Consider the following 15,057-nt stretch of genomic DNA (forward strand, 5'->3'; position numbering starts at 1 on the left):
GTGGTACCCTGGCCTTACATTCAGCTGGAGCCTCTTATTTGCTCACAAATCTCTCTTTGTTCTTTCATCTTCATTCTGCCACCTCTGGAAGCCAAATTTAAGGCTGACATACCTAGTAGGACTTGGCGAGAAAAACATGTTGAAAATTGGTTTAGAAATGGCGATTGGATATACATGGACACGAGCAGGAACCTGGGAAGACGGTTGCAAAAATTGTAACACGGTGTTCGTAAAACCCGAAATAGGATCAAGTAGAGGGCAAGCGAGAGAAAAATAAAAAAAATAAAAGTGAGAGTAAATCTGAGAAATCTTTCTTTCAACTGGTTTAATCAACAAATATTATTGAACATAGACATAGTCCCAGATACTAAATGGTAGAATAAAATAATATTCTCGGTCAACAAGATGTTTCCTATGGCTTACATTGGCCCTATATCATAGACCTTACACATGAGGGACTCAGGAAACACTTGTTCAGTTACATTAAGTCATTGATAAATTATATTTAAAGTTAAAATAGAAAAATTAAACAGCCAGTTGTGAACTCAATATTCTTAACCTGAGAATCAAAATAATAATAATAATAATAATAATAATAATAACCATCAGTGGCGGTATGGGAGGGAAAGGAGTAATATAAGAGGAAAGCAACCTAAAAAAGCATATTTGCGGCATATTTTGAGTTTGAGCTAATTATGGGACATCCATATGGGTATGTTCTTGAAAATCCAAGAATGGCTAACCTCACACAAGACAGCCAAATGGAAGACTCCCCACTGCCAGTCTGAACGAAATTCCTGCTGTCATTTTAGGGACTGGAAGCCAATTTTCAGATTGACAATATGCAAAGAGTCACGCTGACCTTGGTTCAAAGCCCAGTATAGACATTGACCAGGGTGTGAAATGGACTAAAACCCGTGTAGCCTTCTCATCCATCCACCACAAATGATGGTCTCCCTCTGGCTGGGCTGCAGTGACTGCTGACAACCCAGACAGACAGCTGCACCAGAGGTGCTGGGAGAATTATGGTGGCCACCGCTGCCCTGCTGTTATACATACTGGGTTTGATTATGGTGGAGCCCTAGCAAGCCACTTATAAGTGAAGGACAGTACCTCCAAGTCAAATGTTACCTAAAATTTTAAGTAGAATTGTTTGTAAAGCTGAGAAAATATCCCAGAACCCTCTTGTGAATTCGTAGACAGGACTGGCTTCTCTTAGCCAGCTGCACCCCATCCGTCATCAATCACTACTGTAGGGCAGCAAGCGATGTGCCCAAGTCCACCGTGTTTGAGTGTTTTATAATTGCTTTAACTATCTTCAAAGCCTGACAGACACTCTGATGTCTAGAATGTGCGCAGTGAAAGCTTGTTAAGTGGACAAATGAACGATAACCCCCGCCATTTACAATTGAGGAATCTGAAATACAGAAAAGGAAAATGAGCGCATGCTCACAGTGAAGGTAAAAGAGGGTCTAGGATTCCTGGATCCGAAGTCAAAGGTCTTTTGCCTGGAATTGTTCATAAACATAAGGAGCTGCTTTAAAAAACATACGGATTGTCTTTCAATCCAAAGTAGATGCTTGGTTTCCTCAGCTCAGGCTCTGTGTCTTTGACTTTCATCTTTATCTTCCTACAGCAAAGAGCACAACCATGCATGTTCAGCACGTAATCAAAAGGCGGATCATGCATTAAGTTGGAAATGGATGTTTAGAAGAAGGTTTAACCTTCTTTTCATGACCCATTCTAGAGAGCCATGTTTTTTGGTCTGCTCATTATGAAGTCGTTTATCTCCTAGGATTTCATGGTGGAAAATGGAGATGGGGTCAGATTCAAGAGTAATATTAGAGTAGTTATTTTTGTTGTTTACTAAGTGAAATTATAGGTAACGAGGGGAAAAATAAATGAAGTTAAAAGCGTGAGTTGTCACTTCTAAGCACCGTTGTAGGCACTATACAAAATGCATGCTTTATGTCTTTTAAACAAAGTAGGCCATTAAGTGTGCAATGCTAAGAGGAATTTTATCTCACCTATAAATACAAGTGAATCTGTTAAGCTCCAAATCCCCACATACAGACAATTTATGGTGGTAATCAAGACGATCCTCACAATTTAACTTCGGGCCATCTGTTACTCTATTGGTATTTTAATAATAATGAATAAAAATATACGTTGACAACAAAAAGTGTTACTTAAAGTAGAATCGTCTTAAAGAGTCAATGATAATTTCTAAAAAGGTGTGTAAATATCATATTTACTCAGAATTCTCTTTTGTGCCTTTACCTTTTAATTAATGTGAGAGAAGACCTTTAGTATATAACTGTACATATATATTGAGTAACAAATTACCCCCATTTCAGTATCAACTAAATTGCTTGACTTGAGGATCCACACAAATATTCGTAAGGACACAAGTCACTTTTCTTTTTCTCTTCTTACACTTTTTTTAATGTTTTAAAAAATTTTTAAGTTTATTTATTTATTTAAGAGAGAGTGAGGGGGGCAGAGAGAGAGAGTGAATCCTAAGCAGGCTCCATGCTGTCAGCACAGAGCCCATTGTGGGGCTGGAACTCAAGAACTGTGAGATCATGACCTGAGTCGAAGTCAGGAGTCAGACCTTTAACTGACTGAGCCACCCAGGCACCCTTCTTCTTCTGTTTTTTTTTTAAATCCTTCCTTTAATGTTTTCTTATCTTTTTTTTCTTTTTCTTTTCTTTCTTTTTTCTTTTTTTTTTTGAAAAAGAGAGAGAGAAATGAATTGGAGGTGAGGGAAGGGCAAAGAGAGAGGGAGAGAGAAACTTTTTTTTTCTTTTTGTCCTGATTCTTTATATTCTATGAAATTTTTTTTTCAATATATGAAGTTTATTGTCAAATTGGTTTCCATACAACACCCAGTGCCCATCCCAAAAGGTGCCTGAGGGAGAGAGAATCTTAAGCAGGCTCCATGTTCAGCGCAGAGGTCTATGTGGGGCTCCATCTCATGACCCTGAGATCATGACCTGAGCCAAAATCAAGAGTCCGATGCTTAACTGACTGAGCCACCCAGGCGCTCCATGTTTTCTTTACTTTTTCATGTTGAAGGAAGAAATAAGAAGGCAAGGAAAATGGGGAAGAAATTAAAAATCTTTTGAAAGTTACAGGCTATTCTTTACTATTTTTCTGTTATCTAGGAGGTGGCAACTATGCCTTTCCTTTTGCACAAAGAAAGTTATTCATTAAAACAAAACGTTATGAAAAATAATATAACTAATGGTTATCAGGCTAAGGAAAAGGTGGCAGGAAACCCTGCCCTAGTGGTCGCCATCTGGGAGTGAGGAAACCTGAGTTTTGGTCCAGGCTAGTCAGTCCATCGATTAACTGAATAATCCTGAGCAGACTATAAACCTGAGGTTCTCATTGCTGAAGTGAAGGGCTTGAATTTCACAACTTCAGACCGGTCTTTGGGTTTTGCTACCCAGTTAGTCCATGAATGTATGTCTAAGTCATTTGCAAATAAGAATGAGGTTGTTCAACAGTTACACAATGCAAAGAGCTGTGTTGCTTTCCATCATACCCATAGGAGTGGATTTTTATCTGCCCGGGCATGGGGTAGGGTAAGAAGTGGCATTTCTATTATAAAGGAAAATATTAAAGATGGCAATGAAGTTATTTTTTGAGGAAAAAGGGAGAATTAATAAATCGCAGGAGAGTATGGGTTTGCATTTTTAAATAGCCTTTTAATTTCATCTCCTTTCCACACCAAATCTTTTAAAGACAAGCCCTATCCACAGTCTTTTTAAGAGTATATTTTGAAAATATCCTACTACGCCAATGCATCCCTAAAGTGTGGAAACTGATTTTCTGGTAAAATCATGATGGTCCATCTCAGGTTGTGTGTCCCCTTGAAAGCCTGACTTTGGTTCCTCGGTATGTTTTCCCCAAACTTCAAATCTCTCTCTCCCCACCTGAGTTTCTTCACCATCTCCACTTTCCTCATGTAAATACAGACAAACATCCAGCTCGCTTTTGTAGGAACCGACTGCTCGATTTAGCATTGTGGAGACATACTGTCAGAAGGCTGGGATGCGAGTGGTGTCTAAAATGTAATGACAACACGAGTTTGCTTATTTAGAGCCTGCAGAAATGGTGGAGCAAATGGTGCTTTGTTTCTTTCTTTCCCAGCCATGTGTGTGGTGTGATGTTGGCCCAGTCTCTGCAAGGCTGGCAATCCACAGAGGGGGCGGAGTGCCCCATGCAATGTGTCCTCACTCTCCCGTGATTCCTCACCCCTTCACTTCCCCTCCATTTCATATTCTTCTTCTCATCTGGCCTTCCGTAAACCTCCAGGGCCAAAGAGCTACCAGTGACACCAATTCTTGAGCAGGTATTGTGACAGAGACAAGATCCCAGAAATAAAATTGTTGAAATGGTTGTTCTCAATGATAGCAAATATTACAAACCATTCATACAGTGCTTCCTGTTTTCCTTCTGTGCTTTCTCCTTTAAAGGTGACTTTTCCCCATTTTTTCTCATTCTGTTTAAAATGACTCTGTGGCTAGAAATGTCAGAGAAGACTCTCTTGATTTTGCAGACAACGGAGACCCTGCTTACTGCATTTGAATATATTACTTGGAATCACCAAGGCAAGAGAAGGAACCAATGTAGAGTGAGGAGCTCCTAGCTCTAGCTTTTCTGATGCTTTCCACTGTCCCAGACTGTCCCAAATCATGAATTAAAACATATATAAATTGTTCTCACTTATGCTAGATCCTTCTCTTCTGCTTTAAGAATAAGATTCATGTCTACAAATAATACACACTTTTGGACTTAGAATGGTTAGGTGGACAAATCTTAATTCCCAATGACCAGGGTTAATTTGATTAGAGGCCTGGTCTATTCTCAATTTAGGTGACATAGAGAAGACAGAGGGGACTACGTATTGGCTGGAGAAAAGAGGTCTTTATTCCTTTCTGATCTGAAAATTTCCCATTATTACCGCTATTAGGGGTAGAACAAAAGTTCAGCCGTGTTCTTTATTTTTTTTTTTTTTTTTTTTTTTTTTTTAAATTTTTTTTAACGTTTATTTATTTTTGAGACAGAGAGAGACACAGCATGAACGGGGGAGGGGCAGAGAGAGAGGGAGACACAGAATCGGAAGCAGGCTCCAGGCTCTGAGCCATCAGCCCAGAGCCTGACGCGGGGCTCGAACTCGCAGACCGCGAGATCGTGACCTGAGCTGAAGTCGGACGCTTAACCGACTGAGCCACCCAGGCGCCCCCAGCCGTGTTCTTTAAAGGCCACTATTGGGGCGCCTGGGTGGCTCAGTCGGTTAAGCGGCCGACTTCGGCTCAGATCATGATTTCGCGGTCCGAGAGTTTGAGCCCCGCGTCAGGCTCTGTGCTGACATCTCAGAGCCTGGAGCCTGTTTCGGATTCTGTGTCTCCCTTTTTCTCTGACCCTCCCCCGTTCATGCTCTGTCTCTCTCTGTCTCAAAAATAAATAAACGTTAAAAAAATTAAAAAATAAATAAATAAGGGCCACTATTTCAATGAGCAGGATCCATGACAAGAAGTTTCCTGAAGGCTCTCCTCTGAACCTATCCTTTGACAAAGATTGTTTTTGATGGGTTTACTAATTCCCAAAGTGGAAACACTGACCCCACACAGTGAGATACAAGGAAGGTACAGTTCCGAAGAGGAAATGGCCGGTGGAAATGGCAGCTGTTTTCACAAGGCCAGTGAACTTTGGAAGCAAACCTCTCCCTGAGGCGAGCACCTTGTGAAAGGGGAGACTGCAAAGGCCTGGGGGAGACACAGCAGATCACTTACCTGGGTGTTTGTATAGTCGGGTCCCCATTTTAGTGGGTTGAGTGTAACCTTGGGTAAAATTCTCCTAAACTTCCTCATAAGTTTTATTTTTTCTTTCTTTCTTTCTTTCGTTCTTTCTTTCTTTCTTTCTTTCTTTCTTTCATTCTTCTTTCTCTTTCTTTCCTTCATTGCTCAATAGTCTCTGAGACACTTGAGGTCTAAGACTCAATTTTACTGCACTCAATCCCTAGTGCCTATCCAAGGTCAAACATGAAGTATATCTTTATAAATATTTATTGGACTGAATTAAATTGCAATGATTAGGTCACTTCTGTTTCTACTTAGGGGAAACATAGGGTTAGGGGCACAAAGCTCAAACATGTCATTGGTATATATTAAAAAAAAATCCTAAGAAGGGCACCTGGGTGGCTTAGTTGGTTGAGCATCCGACTTCAGCTCAGGTCAAGATTTCACGGTTTGTGAGTTTGGCCCTGTGTTGGGCTCTGTGCTGATAGCTGAGAGCCTAGAGCCTGCTTCAGATTCTGTGTCTCCCTCTCTCTCTCTCTGCTCCTCCCCCTCTCATATTCTGTCTGTCTCTTTCTCTCTCAAAAAATAAATAAACATTAAATTTTTTTTTAAATCTTAAGAACCTAATAAAAATGGTAACACGACTTCATACATGTTATATGTTTAAAGAATACGTAAATGCTATAATAAACATTGTACTTTATCTTTAGAAAATCTTCAATTTGCTTGTGGAAGTGGGTGTCAGAAGGGTTGTGAGCTATTAGAGATTAGTGGGAGGAGTGTTATCTGAAATTGGAAGATGGTCGTAACTACAGATGCAGATAGGTGTGGCTCATAGCATAGCTGTGAAGTCCGATATTGTATGGTCTTTGACGTGGGTGTGTGTACAGGCGTGGTGTATTTCTGTGGGGTTCAGTTCCACTGGTTCCAGTTTTCTGTATTCACCTAGTGTTTCCTGATGATGAAATAGGCATAAGCAAATGTGAGATTTGCATTATATTCAAATTGTCTCCTACTATATAAATAGTGTAACCGATCTGCGTTTCCATACAAATGTATTGGAAGTGTATATGCATCTCCCCTCACCTGCATTTTATGCCTGGAATAAAGTAGCTGTGAGCTCTGCTTTCTATTAGCAGGATGACCATAACTGCAGAGGTGTCCTTGCTGTGATTTTTATGTCATTCCTCTTTAGTGAGGATTTGGCTGTCTTTTGTGTTTGTCAAATACCTCAAAATATTTTTCAAACATTTGTGTTGGGGTAAAAAAAAAAACCTCAAAATACTCTTAGCCAGTGGATTTTTTAACACATTTAACAAACAAAAATTTAATCCTTATGTTTCTCATTAATGTTCCTGTGGTGAGATGAAATAGTCCTCTCTATGAATTTTCTGGATAAAGAAGCAGCCCCATATCCAATGCACATTTAAAAATTAAAAAAAAAAATCAGGCCAACTTTTCTTGAAAGCCCTTAATACATCAAGTTTACCTTTAATCTGAATGACGTGAAATCATGGTTGAATGAGGTATGTCTACATTTCATGATGTCATTTTGCAATGTCCTGCAAAATCAACTGTGCACAAAGTGAAAAATTGGAAAATCATTTGGTCCTGTTGTGTGAACTAGTTCCTCCCTTGCTTCCTTCCTTCTTTCCTTCCTTCCTTCTCTCCTCCCTCCCTACTTCCCTCCCTCCCTTCCTTCACCATCCATTTCTTTCAACAAACCTTTACTGAAGGCCTATTATGTATCAGGTTATTTGCAAAGTCCCACAAAGAGTGTACCATTTAGTGTAAGGTGCAAACAAATAAATGAATTATTACAGAACATTTACATGACCAGTTTGCTATGTGAAGAGCAGAATTGTCTGCATGAGATCGCATGGTTCATTTGGAGGAACATGTCTGTGTTGTCAAGACCACATCTCTGCCCATGACCCCACCCTGTTCTACATTTGAACAGCATCAAAGAAGCCTTAGAAGGCATACCTGTCTGTGCTGTTTCGAAGGGACACATGCACCCTCATGTTTATGGCAGCACTATCAACAATAGCCAAAGTATGGAAAGAGGCCAAATGTCCCTCGGTGGATGAATGGATAAAGAAGATGTGGTACACACACACACACACACACACACACACACACACACACGATGGAGTATTACTCAGCAATCAAAAAGAATGAAATCTTGCCATTTGCAACTACGTGGATGGAACTGGAGGGTATTATGCTGAGTGAAATTAGTCAGAAAAAGACAAATATCATATATCTTTATTCATATGAGGACTTTAAGAGACAAAACAGATGAACATAAGGTAAGGGAAACAAAAATAATATAAAAACAGGGAGGGGGACAAACTCATAAATACGGAGAACAAACTGAGGGTTATTGGAGGGGTTGTGGGAAGAGGGATGGGCTAAATGGGGAAAGGGCACTAAGGAATCTACTCCTGAAATCATTGTTGCACTTATATGGTAACTAATTTGGATGTAAATTTTTAAAAATGAAAAATAAAATTTAAAAAAAAAGGAAAAAAAAGCAAGCATACCTGTCACATTTGGGAAGGCTGGAAAAGCTGTTATTGAAGTGAATAGCAGATTCAAGATTGTACACGATTGGGGACTATTCTCGCTTACTTTACGCAATGAATTATTACAATTAGCCATTCATTTTCCAAAGATTTTCACACAACTGGGAGTGAGACATTTTAAATCATTCTGTCTAGATACAACTATGGCAGGATCCCTTAGGGATTGAAGATGGGAAAATAGGTAAACAATTGTATCCCCCCTTCAACAGTCTTCCTCTTTCTAGAATAAGCTCAATAGCCATAACTTAAGGCTTTTCTCAAGTGAATGATTAAAGGAATGGTTGATTGTTAGACTCCTGAGTGAGACAAATCAGTGAGATTTCTGGCCACACCAGTTTCTAGTGTTGTGACCTTGGACAAACTATTTAACATCTCTGAATATCAGTGTCTCCAACTGTAAAGGAATTTATACCAGTCTTTCAGGATTGTGAGGAATGAATGAAATAGCCCATGGAAACAATTGGTACTGGCCTTGTTCAGGGCATTGGTTAATTAATAATGGGGTTAATGCCATGATTCTTCCCTTTATGGGCTCTCTCTTGCTAATACAATTTGCTTTCTTTCTTTCCTATCATTATAGACAATTGTGATGACCCATTAGCATCCCTGCTCTCTCCAATGGCTTTTTCCAGTTCTTCAGACCTCGCTGGTACTCACAGCCCAGCTCAACTCAACCGAAGAGTTGGTGAGTAAGATGACTAAAACTCAAAAGGCAAATGCTAAATAAGCATGCTGTGGGGAAATGGAATAAAAGGACATTCCTATTCACTGGGATCATGTCCAAGAGCAGTGTTGAGAAGAAGAAAGGGAAAAGGGGTTACAATGGAATTAAGCCATGTTTCCTAGTGCATAATGGATATTCAAAGTATGCTTGTTCTTGCCTCCCCAACTCACACTATTTTTCTCTGATTATCATGAGAGGCCTTTGTAAAAATAAGTTTTTAAAAAAACACTTTATTTTTATATTTCATGTCTCTAACATGAATAGCTACCAAAATACATTATTATTGTGGCATGTATATAATAAATGTGTGAAATCTACTAAGATTTTTCCTTCAAGAACTTAAATTTTAACAACAAAAAAATGATGCTAATTTTAAAAATATATAGTACTATGAAGTAAAAGTAAGAAAATACAATACAGAAAAGTAAGTAAGTAATAAAGTAAGTAAGAAAATGCAAGGCAAACCTACCAACTAATACTTGTGGTTAAATGTTGGGTGTGTATCTTTACAATGTGTGATGGAAGTACAAGCAGACACCCTTAACTGATCTCTTATGTGACGTGTCTTTAACAAATTATAATGTTGGATATCTAGATAGATCTGTTTTTAGTCAGAGTTGGATGCTGACTTTTATGATGTGTATTTGAATTTGTTAATTTTTAAAAATTATTTAACATCTGGTTATCTTTGTATATTTATATATCTAGTGAATATTATAAACGTCTTCAAGTTGAGAAAAATAATTTATATGCAACTTCAAGAGGTACAGTGATCTGTTAGAGTTCATATTAATTATTCTTGACTGTATCTTCTCATCGATAATATGAGGCCCATCATATTAGTAAGCTTTCCAGTGTTGGCCCATCTATACATTCTGGAATAGATTTTAATTGCTCATTGTGTTATGAATATCATTTTTAGGTGTATTTATTTATATATGAGAGAGGGAGACAGAGAGAGAGAGTGTGGGAGGGGCAGAGAGAGAGGGAGAGAAAGAATCCCAAGCAGGCTCCTCACTGTGAGCACGGAGCCTGATATAGGGCTCGAACTCACAAACCATGAGATCATGATCTGAGGCGAAACCAATAGTCAGGTGCTTAAACAACTGAGCCACCCAGGAGCCCCAAGGGTATCATTTTTATAAGTGGAGAATGATTTAACTGGTTGACATTTTAATTTATAGTTTTTAATCTTCATTAATGGTGAGAGTGCTGTGTAATTTTTGTTTGTGTATTTGATGTTTGTTTCATACTACGTTTCACAAGTATTCTGTTATAATGGGATCTGTAATTTAAGTTAGCAATTTCTATGGCTTTGTTAAGAAAAGATTTTAAGAATGCTATTCTAAAGAGAAATAGAATGACCAATCAAAAATCCAGCAGGAAAATATTAATAATTGTGTATTAACACTGCCTTTTTGCTGAACACTCTGTGCCAAGAATTTTGTAAAGCATTTCACCTATCAAGGAATTTCGTCTTCGGAAAGCTACCGTAAGATGCGTGTTATTAACATTTTAACTTCAGATGGGGTTCCTGGGTTTCAGAAAAGTTGTATAACTTGCTTAAAATCACAAAATTTGGAAGGAGAAATGCTTTGATCAAATCTAAGACATCTGAACCCAAAGTTTTGCTCCTCACCACCATGTGAGCAAACCGATTCACTAAGACAGGTTAAAGAGGGCTATGTTAGAAAGAAACTTGGAAACTAATTGGCCAGGGTTCAAGTGCTGCCCACAGCATTTACTTGTAAGCCCTGTGAGTGTCTGCAAATTGCCTATCTGCTCTTGACTTCAGTTCTTTATCTGTAAAGTGGACCAGTAATGCCTGCTTTGACACATGATGCTCAGACTGCGTCAAGCCTTGCATATTAAAAAGATCCTTCTCGATGCAGGGTAGAGAGTCTGACCCGAGCAGGGAGGTCCACTTGGTAATTTCAGGAAGAAGCCAGAGTTGGAAGATTTTAATTTGTACACCAACAGGGCATCTGGAGCCAGAGTTCTCCCCAGTTTAACCCAACTGTGAAGTGGCAGAAAGTCATTACTGCCTAGTAGCACCTCTGCAGTTTCCTGGGAACCTGTGAGTCTGGTCACAGGCCAGCTCATCCCCTGGTGGACGATATTGACAGACCAGATGTCTCTGCTCCGATTTATTGTAATTATTCTGCTCACCGGGAAATCTGGGTGCCGGAGTCCAAGGATAGCACCGGCGTGTTCAGAGAGGACATTGACCTCTCTTTCTTCTTCCAGCTAGAGTCTAAATCAGGAAGGTCATGCAGGGGCGACAGTCTCAGAATGTTGAAATGCACTGGCCTTGTCCTCCAACAAACTCCCAGGCCTGGCAGCCTCCGGTTCACTCACTGGGTCCAACCACTGCCCTCAGGGGGAAGTCAACACAGCCTCAAGGAGAGAGTGGATCACTGGTTCCCATCCAAGAGCTGTGCATTTGAATCACCTGGATAGCTTTAGAAGTAGCAATGCATGAGCTCGTAGTCCAGATACCCTGAATTAATTGTCTGGAGTGGGTGGATATCCACCCAAGTCCAAGGGTGGATATTGATAAAATAAGTAAATACAAGCTTTCCAGGTGATTCTAAAATGCAAGACTTGCAACTACTAGGTTGAGTGAATTCATAAATCAAAAATCACTCTATTAATATTTATTGAGCACTTAATATGTGCTAGGCACTCTGTTAGAACCCTGGCACATAGTTGGTAAAAATAGTCACAAATCCTATTCATAAAGAGTTTACATGATTAATTTAAATTAGCATATCATTAATAGCTAACATTTGTTAGTGATAATATTGATATTATTACTTTTATATATGTAATATAAATAATATGTATGTGTAAATATACATATATATAGTTGGATAGGTAGAAAGTCAAATATATACGTATGGTTATGTATATATACACAAAGTCACATATAGAGAAAAGGTGATAAATACAGGGTTGGATATATATAAATATATATATCCATATATTAGGGTATATATACATATATAGTATATGTGTACATAGTATATATATGCACACATACATAATACTTATACAGAATATATAAATATAGTGTATATTATAATAAAACATATTATATTCATATTAAGCACAGATTTTTTCATATGAGTTTTCTAAATATAAAATTTTTAAAGTTGAGAAAACTGTAATTTTTTATTTTGATTGGAAATATTAGTATAAAGCAGTGATTTATTTTTCACCTGCTACAAATAGACTTATATGCTGTTTGTCCACCGAAACAGCCTAGAAATAATTATATATCTCTGTCTAATGAACACCTCTTTCTATGTTTCTTCCTTTAAAACTTCCCTTTTATTTTAAAAGAGGGAAGATATTCAATATACCCCAAAGTGCAAACTCTTATGCACGGTGTGAAACAGTTATACAGATATACAGATATACATGGAGATTTCAAAGAACATCTTGGTTTTCATTTGAATTCTCCATGTAGTGTTTTAAACAGCAAGTTCCCTGGCAGATGGAAATCATTGCTACTCAGCACTGTCATGATCAGGTTTGGCTCCTCCCTAAGTGGTAGGGTTGGGTGTCTACCATCATACAACTAAATCTCATATCAGCAATATACTTACTACTTACCAAGAGCCATCACTCTTCTAGGCCTTTAAGGTGCATCGCTACTACCCTCTATACAGGTGTTATTATCTTGGTTTCATAGATTAAAAAAATGCCATGGCACACAGTGGGGAAAAAAAAGAATATTAGAATAAATATGTTTAGGTAGATACAAAACTAGCTACTATCTTACAATACAATAAAATTGGGGGGTTGTATCTTCTCTACTGGAAAAATACTTATAAGTTAACATATAACTTCTCAGTATCTAAGATCTAATAATCAATCAATGAATAACAAAACCAAATAACAGGCATATTCTAGAGAATTAAAGAATCATTGAGTGGTCCTGTTGAAAACTGCCCAGGATGATATTGAAAAGACATAGCATACTCTTTTTTGATTTCCAAGTTCTGGATGATGTTTTTTCTTAACATACTCCATTTCTTCATTCCTGCCTTCATTCGTTCATTCACCTATCACAGTATTTCATGAATTCCTTCTACTCTACTGCATTCAGCCTTCTATCCATTTATCAGGAAACATCCTGGCATGTCATCCAAGATGAAATACAAGCTGTAAAATTCTTGACCTCCATGAGACTATGTCTCCCTCGTATTGAGTGCTCTCAACCATGTTCTTGTAGCTGTTCACTCTTGAGCTATTTCACAGAGGTGAACTTGGCTGCAAGTCCCGGGCACAATTTAAAACTGCTGCCTCCACTGGGATCACACACCTCTGGCGTACATTGAACATAGGTAATGAAGGACCACTTTACCTCTCATCTGGGCTCAGAACTCAAGCGCACACAGTTTTCTGACCTATACGCAGGAAGAAAGGATGCCCCACTGGTAACTTTGTCACGTTGGAAGCAGGGATCAACTCAAAAGTTGAAAAGAAGACTATAGAAAAGGCATGCCGATGAGTGTCCTCACGCCCTAAGTAAAGCAAGTGTCATGAGTTCTGACTAGTGACTAGTGACAAACTAATATTTCTGAGAAAAAAACAAAACAAAACACAGTCTTGGAAACAGCCTTTGCCCTTAGGTACTGCTGTGGGAGCCACATTCTGGGCAACCTGCAAAACTAACAGGGAGATTGGTTGGCTAATGCCCACCATAGCAGCATTCGTATTGTTATCTTATCTAGGGATGGGATTTGCCAAATCGAATTAGTGTTCTCTCCCTCCACAACATCCCTCAGCCCTTTTGTCATCCACCCATAAGGAAATAAAAATTAAAAAAGAAGAGAGAGAGAACAAATTACTTTTAAAAAACACGACAAAATACATCAAACTGGGGGTCAGATCACCATTAACTTAGGTTACCAAGTCAATCTATATAATTGTGGCTTAGGAGGGATCTGACTTTGTCAAATGGGATTTGTTTTGTGGCAAGAAAGCTTTTGATCTGGGCTTTAAAGTCAGCTGGGCTTTGAGAAGCACTAACTGTCAGCAGGAAGCCCAGAGCTGGTGGCACGGTGTGAAGCCGCTGAACTGTGGGTTAGATGTGCTCCAAAGTGAGGGGAGGGTTTTAAGTTACTTTCTATGATTAAAAGGCAAATAACAACAGACATCTCTGCCCCCAGGAGAGGAAAGGTTTGTATTTTTCTTTCCCCGTCCCATTCCTTTCCCCATCCGCAGTTCTGCAAACCATTACCTTTGCCATTTGTTCCTTGAAATTTTAATCTCTCTTCCTCACTTGATATATTTTTGAGATGCTTGCCTGTGTAAGTTGAGATTGTGTGTTTCTAGCATGACAATTTTGTTGCCATGGAGAATCTGATTTTTTTAATGTCAGGGCCTTTCCCAGCTTCCTGGGCTCACGGACCAATGAAGAGGCTCACAACCCTTGCCCCCATTTCGCCCAGAATCCTTGCACACTTTTTATTTTCCCCTTGGGCAACACTGGTTGCAAACAGCTGAGGACCCACAAAGGCCTCTGTAAGTTGGTTTTCAATCTGTTCTCACTGGTCCTTCCATGCAGAGAAGTGGATTCGGGACAATTCAGGAATCAGGGTTCTCACAATGAGCATCTTGGCTGTCTGGGGACTTGTTCCAGATAGCTAGGTGACAATCTGAAGATCCCGTTTCACAGGCAGCACTGCAGTGCCTGCCTGCAAATGACAGCACCAGTCTCCCATATGGATTGATGGAGCCAGACATGATATGCGTATCATCTCATCTGTTTGAAAAGACAATGGGACGTACAGAAGTCTCAGTGTTTCCTCCTCTCCACTTGAAGGGTCCTTTCCTTATTTTCAGTACTTTTCCTTTCTTATGTCCTGTCCTAGCTGCCCCCCTCCCTGCCCCCCGCCCCCAGCATGGCCAGCATCAAGTCCTG

General features: G+C 39.2%; 1 protein-coding gene across 3 annotated transcripts in view; it reads left to right on the plus strand.

Moving 5' to 3' along the window:
* Positions 1-15,057, plus strand: part of CNTNAP5 (contactin associated protein family member 5) — an 810,836-nt gene that overhangs the window by 175,747 nt on the left and 620,032 nt on the right. For all 3 annotated transcript variants that reach the window (XM_058715579.1, XM_058715580.1, XM_058715581.1), the window contains exon 2: positions 8,979-9,083. In XM_058715579.1, coding sequence (XP_058571562.1) covers positions 8,979-9,083 — 105 coding nt within the window. The remainder of the gene's footprint in view (positions 1-8,978; positions 9,084-15,057) is intronic.

Source organism: Neofelis nebulosa, chromosome 2 (assembly GCF_028018385.1).
Source record: "Neofelis nebulosa isolate mNeoNeb1 chromosome 2, mNeoNeb1.pri, whole genome shotgun sequence".
In the NCBI taxonomy this organism is placed as follows: Eukaryota; Metazoa; Chordata; class Mammalia; order Carnivora; family Felidae; genus Neofelis; species Neofelis nebulosa.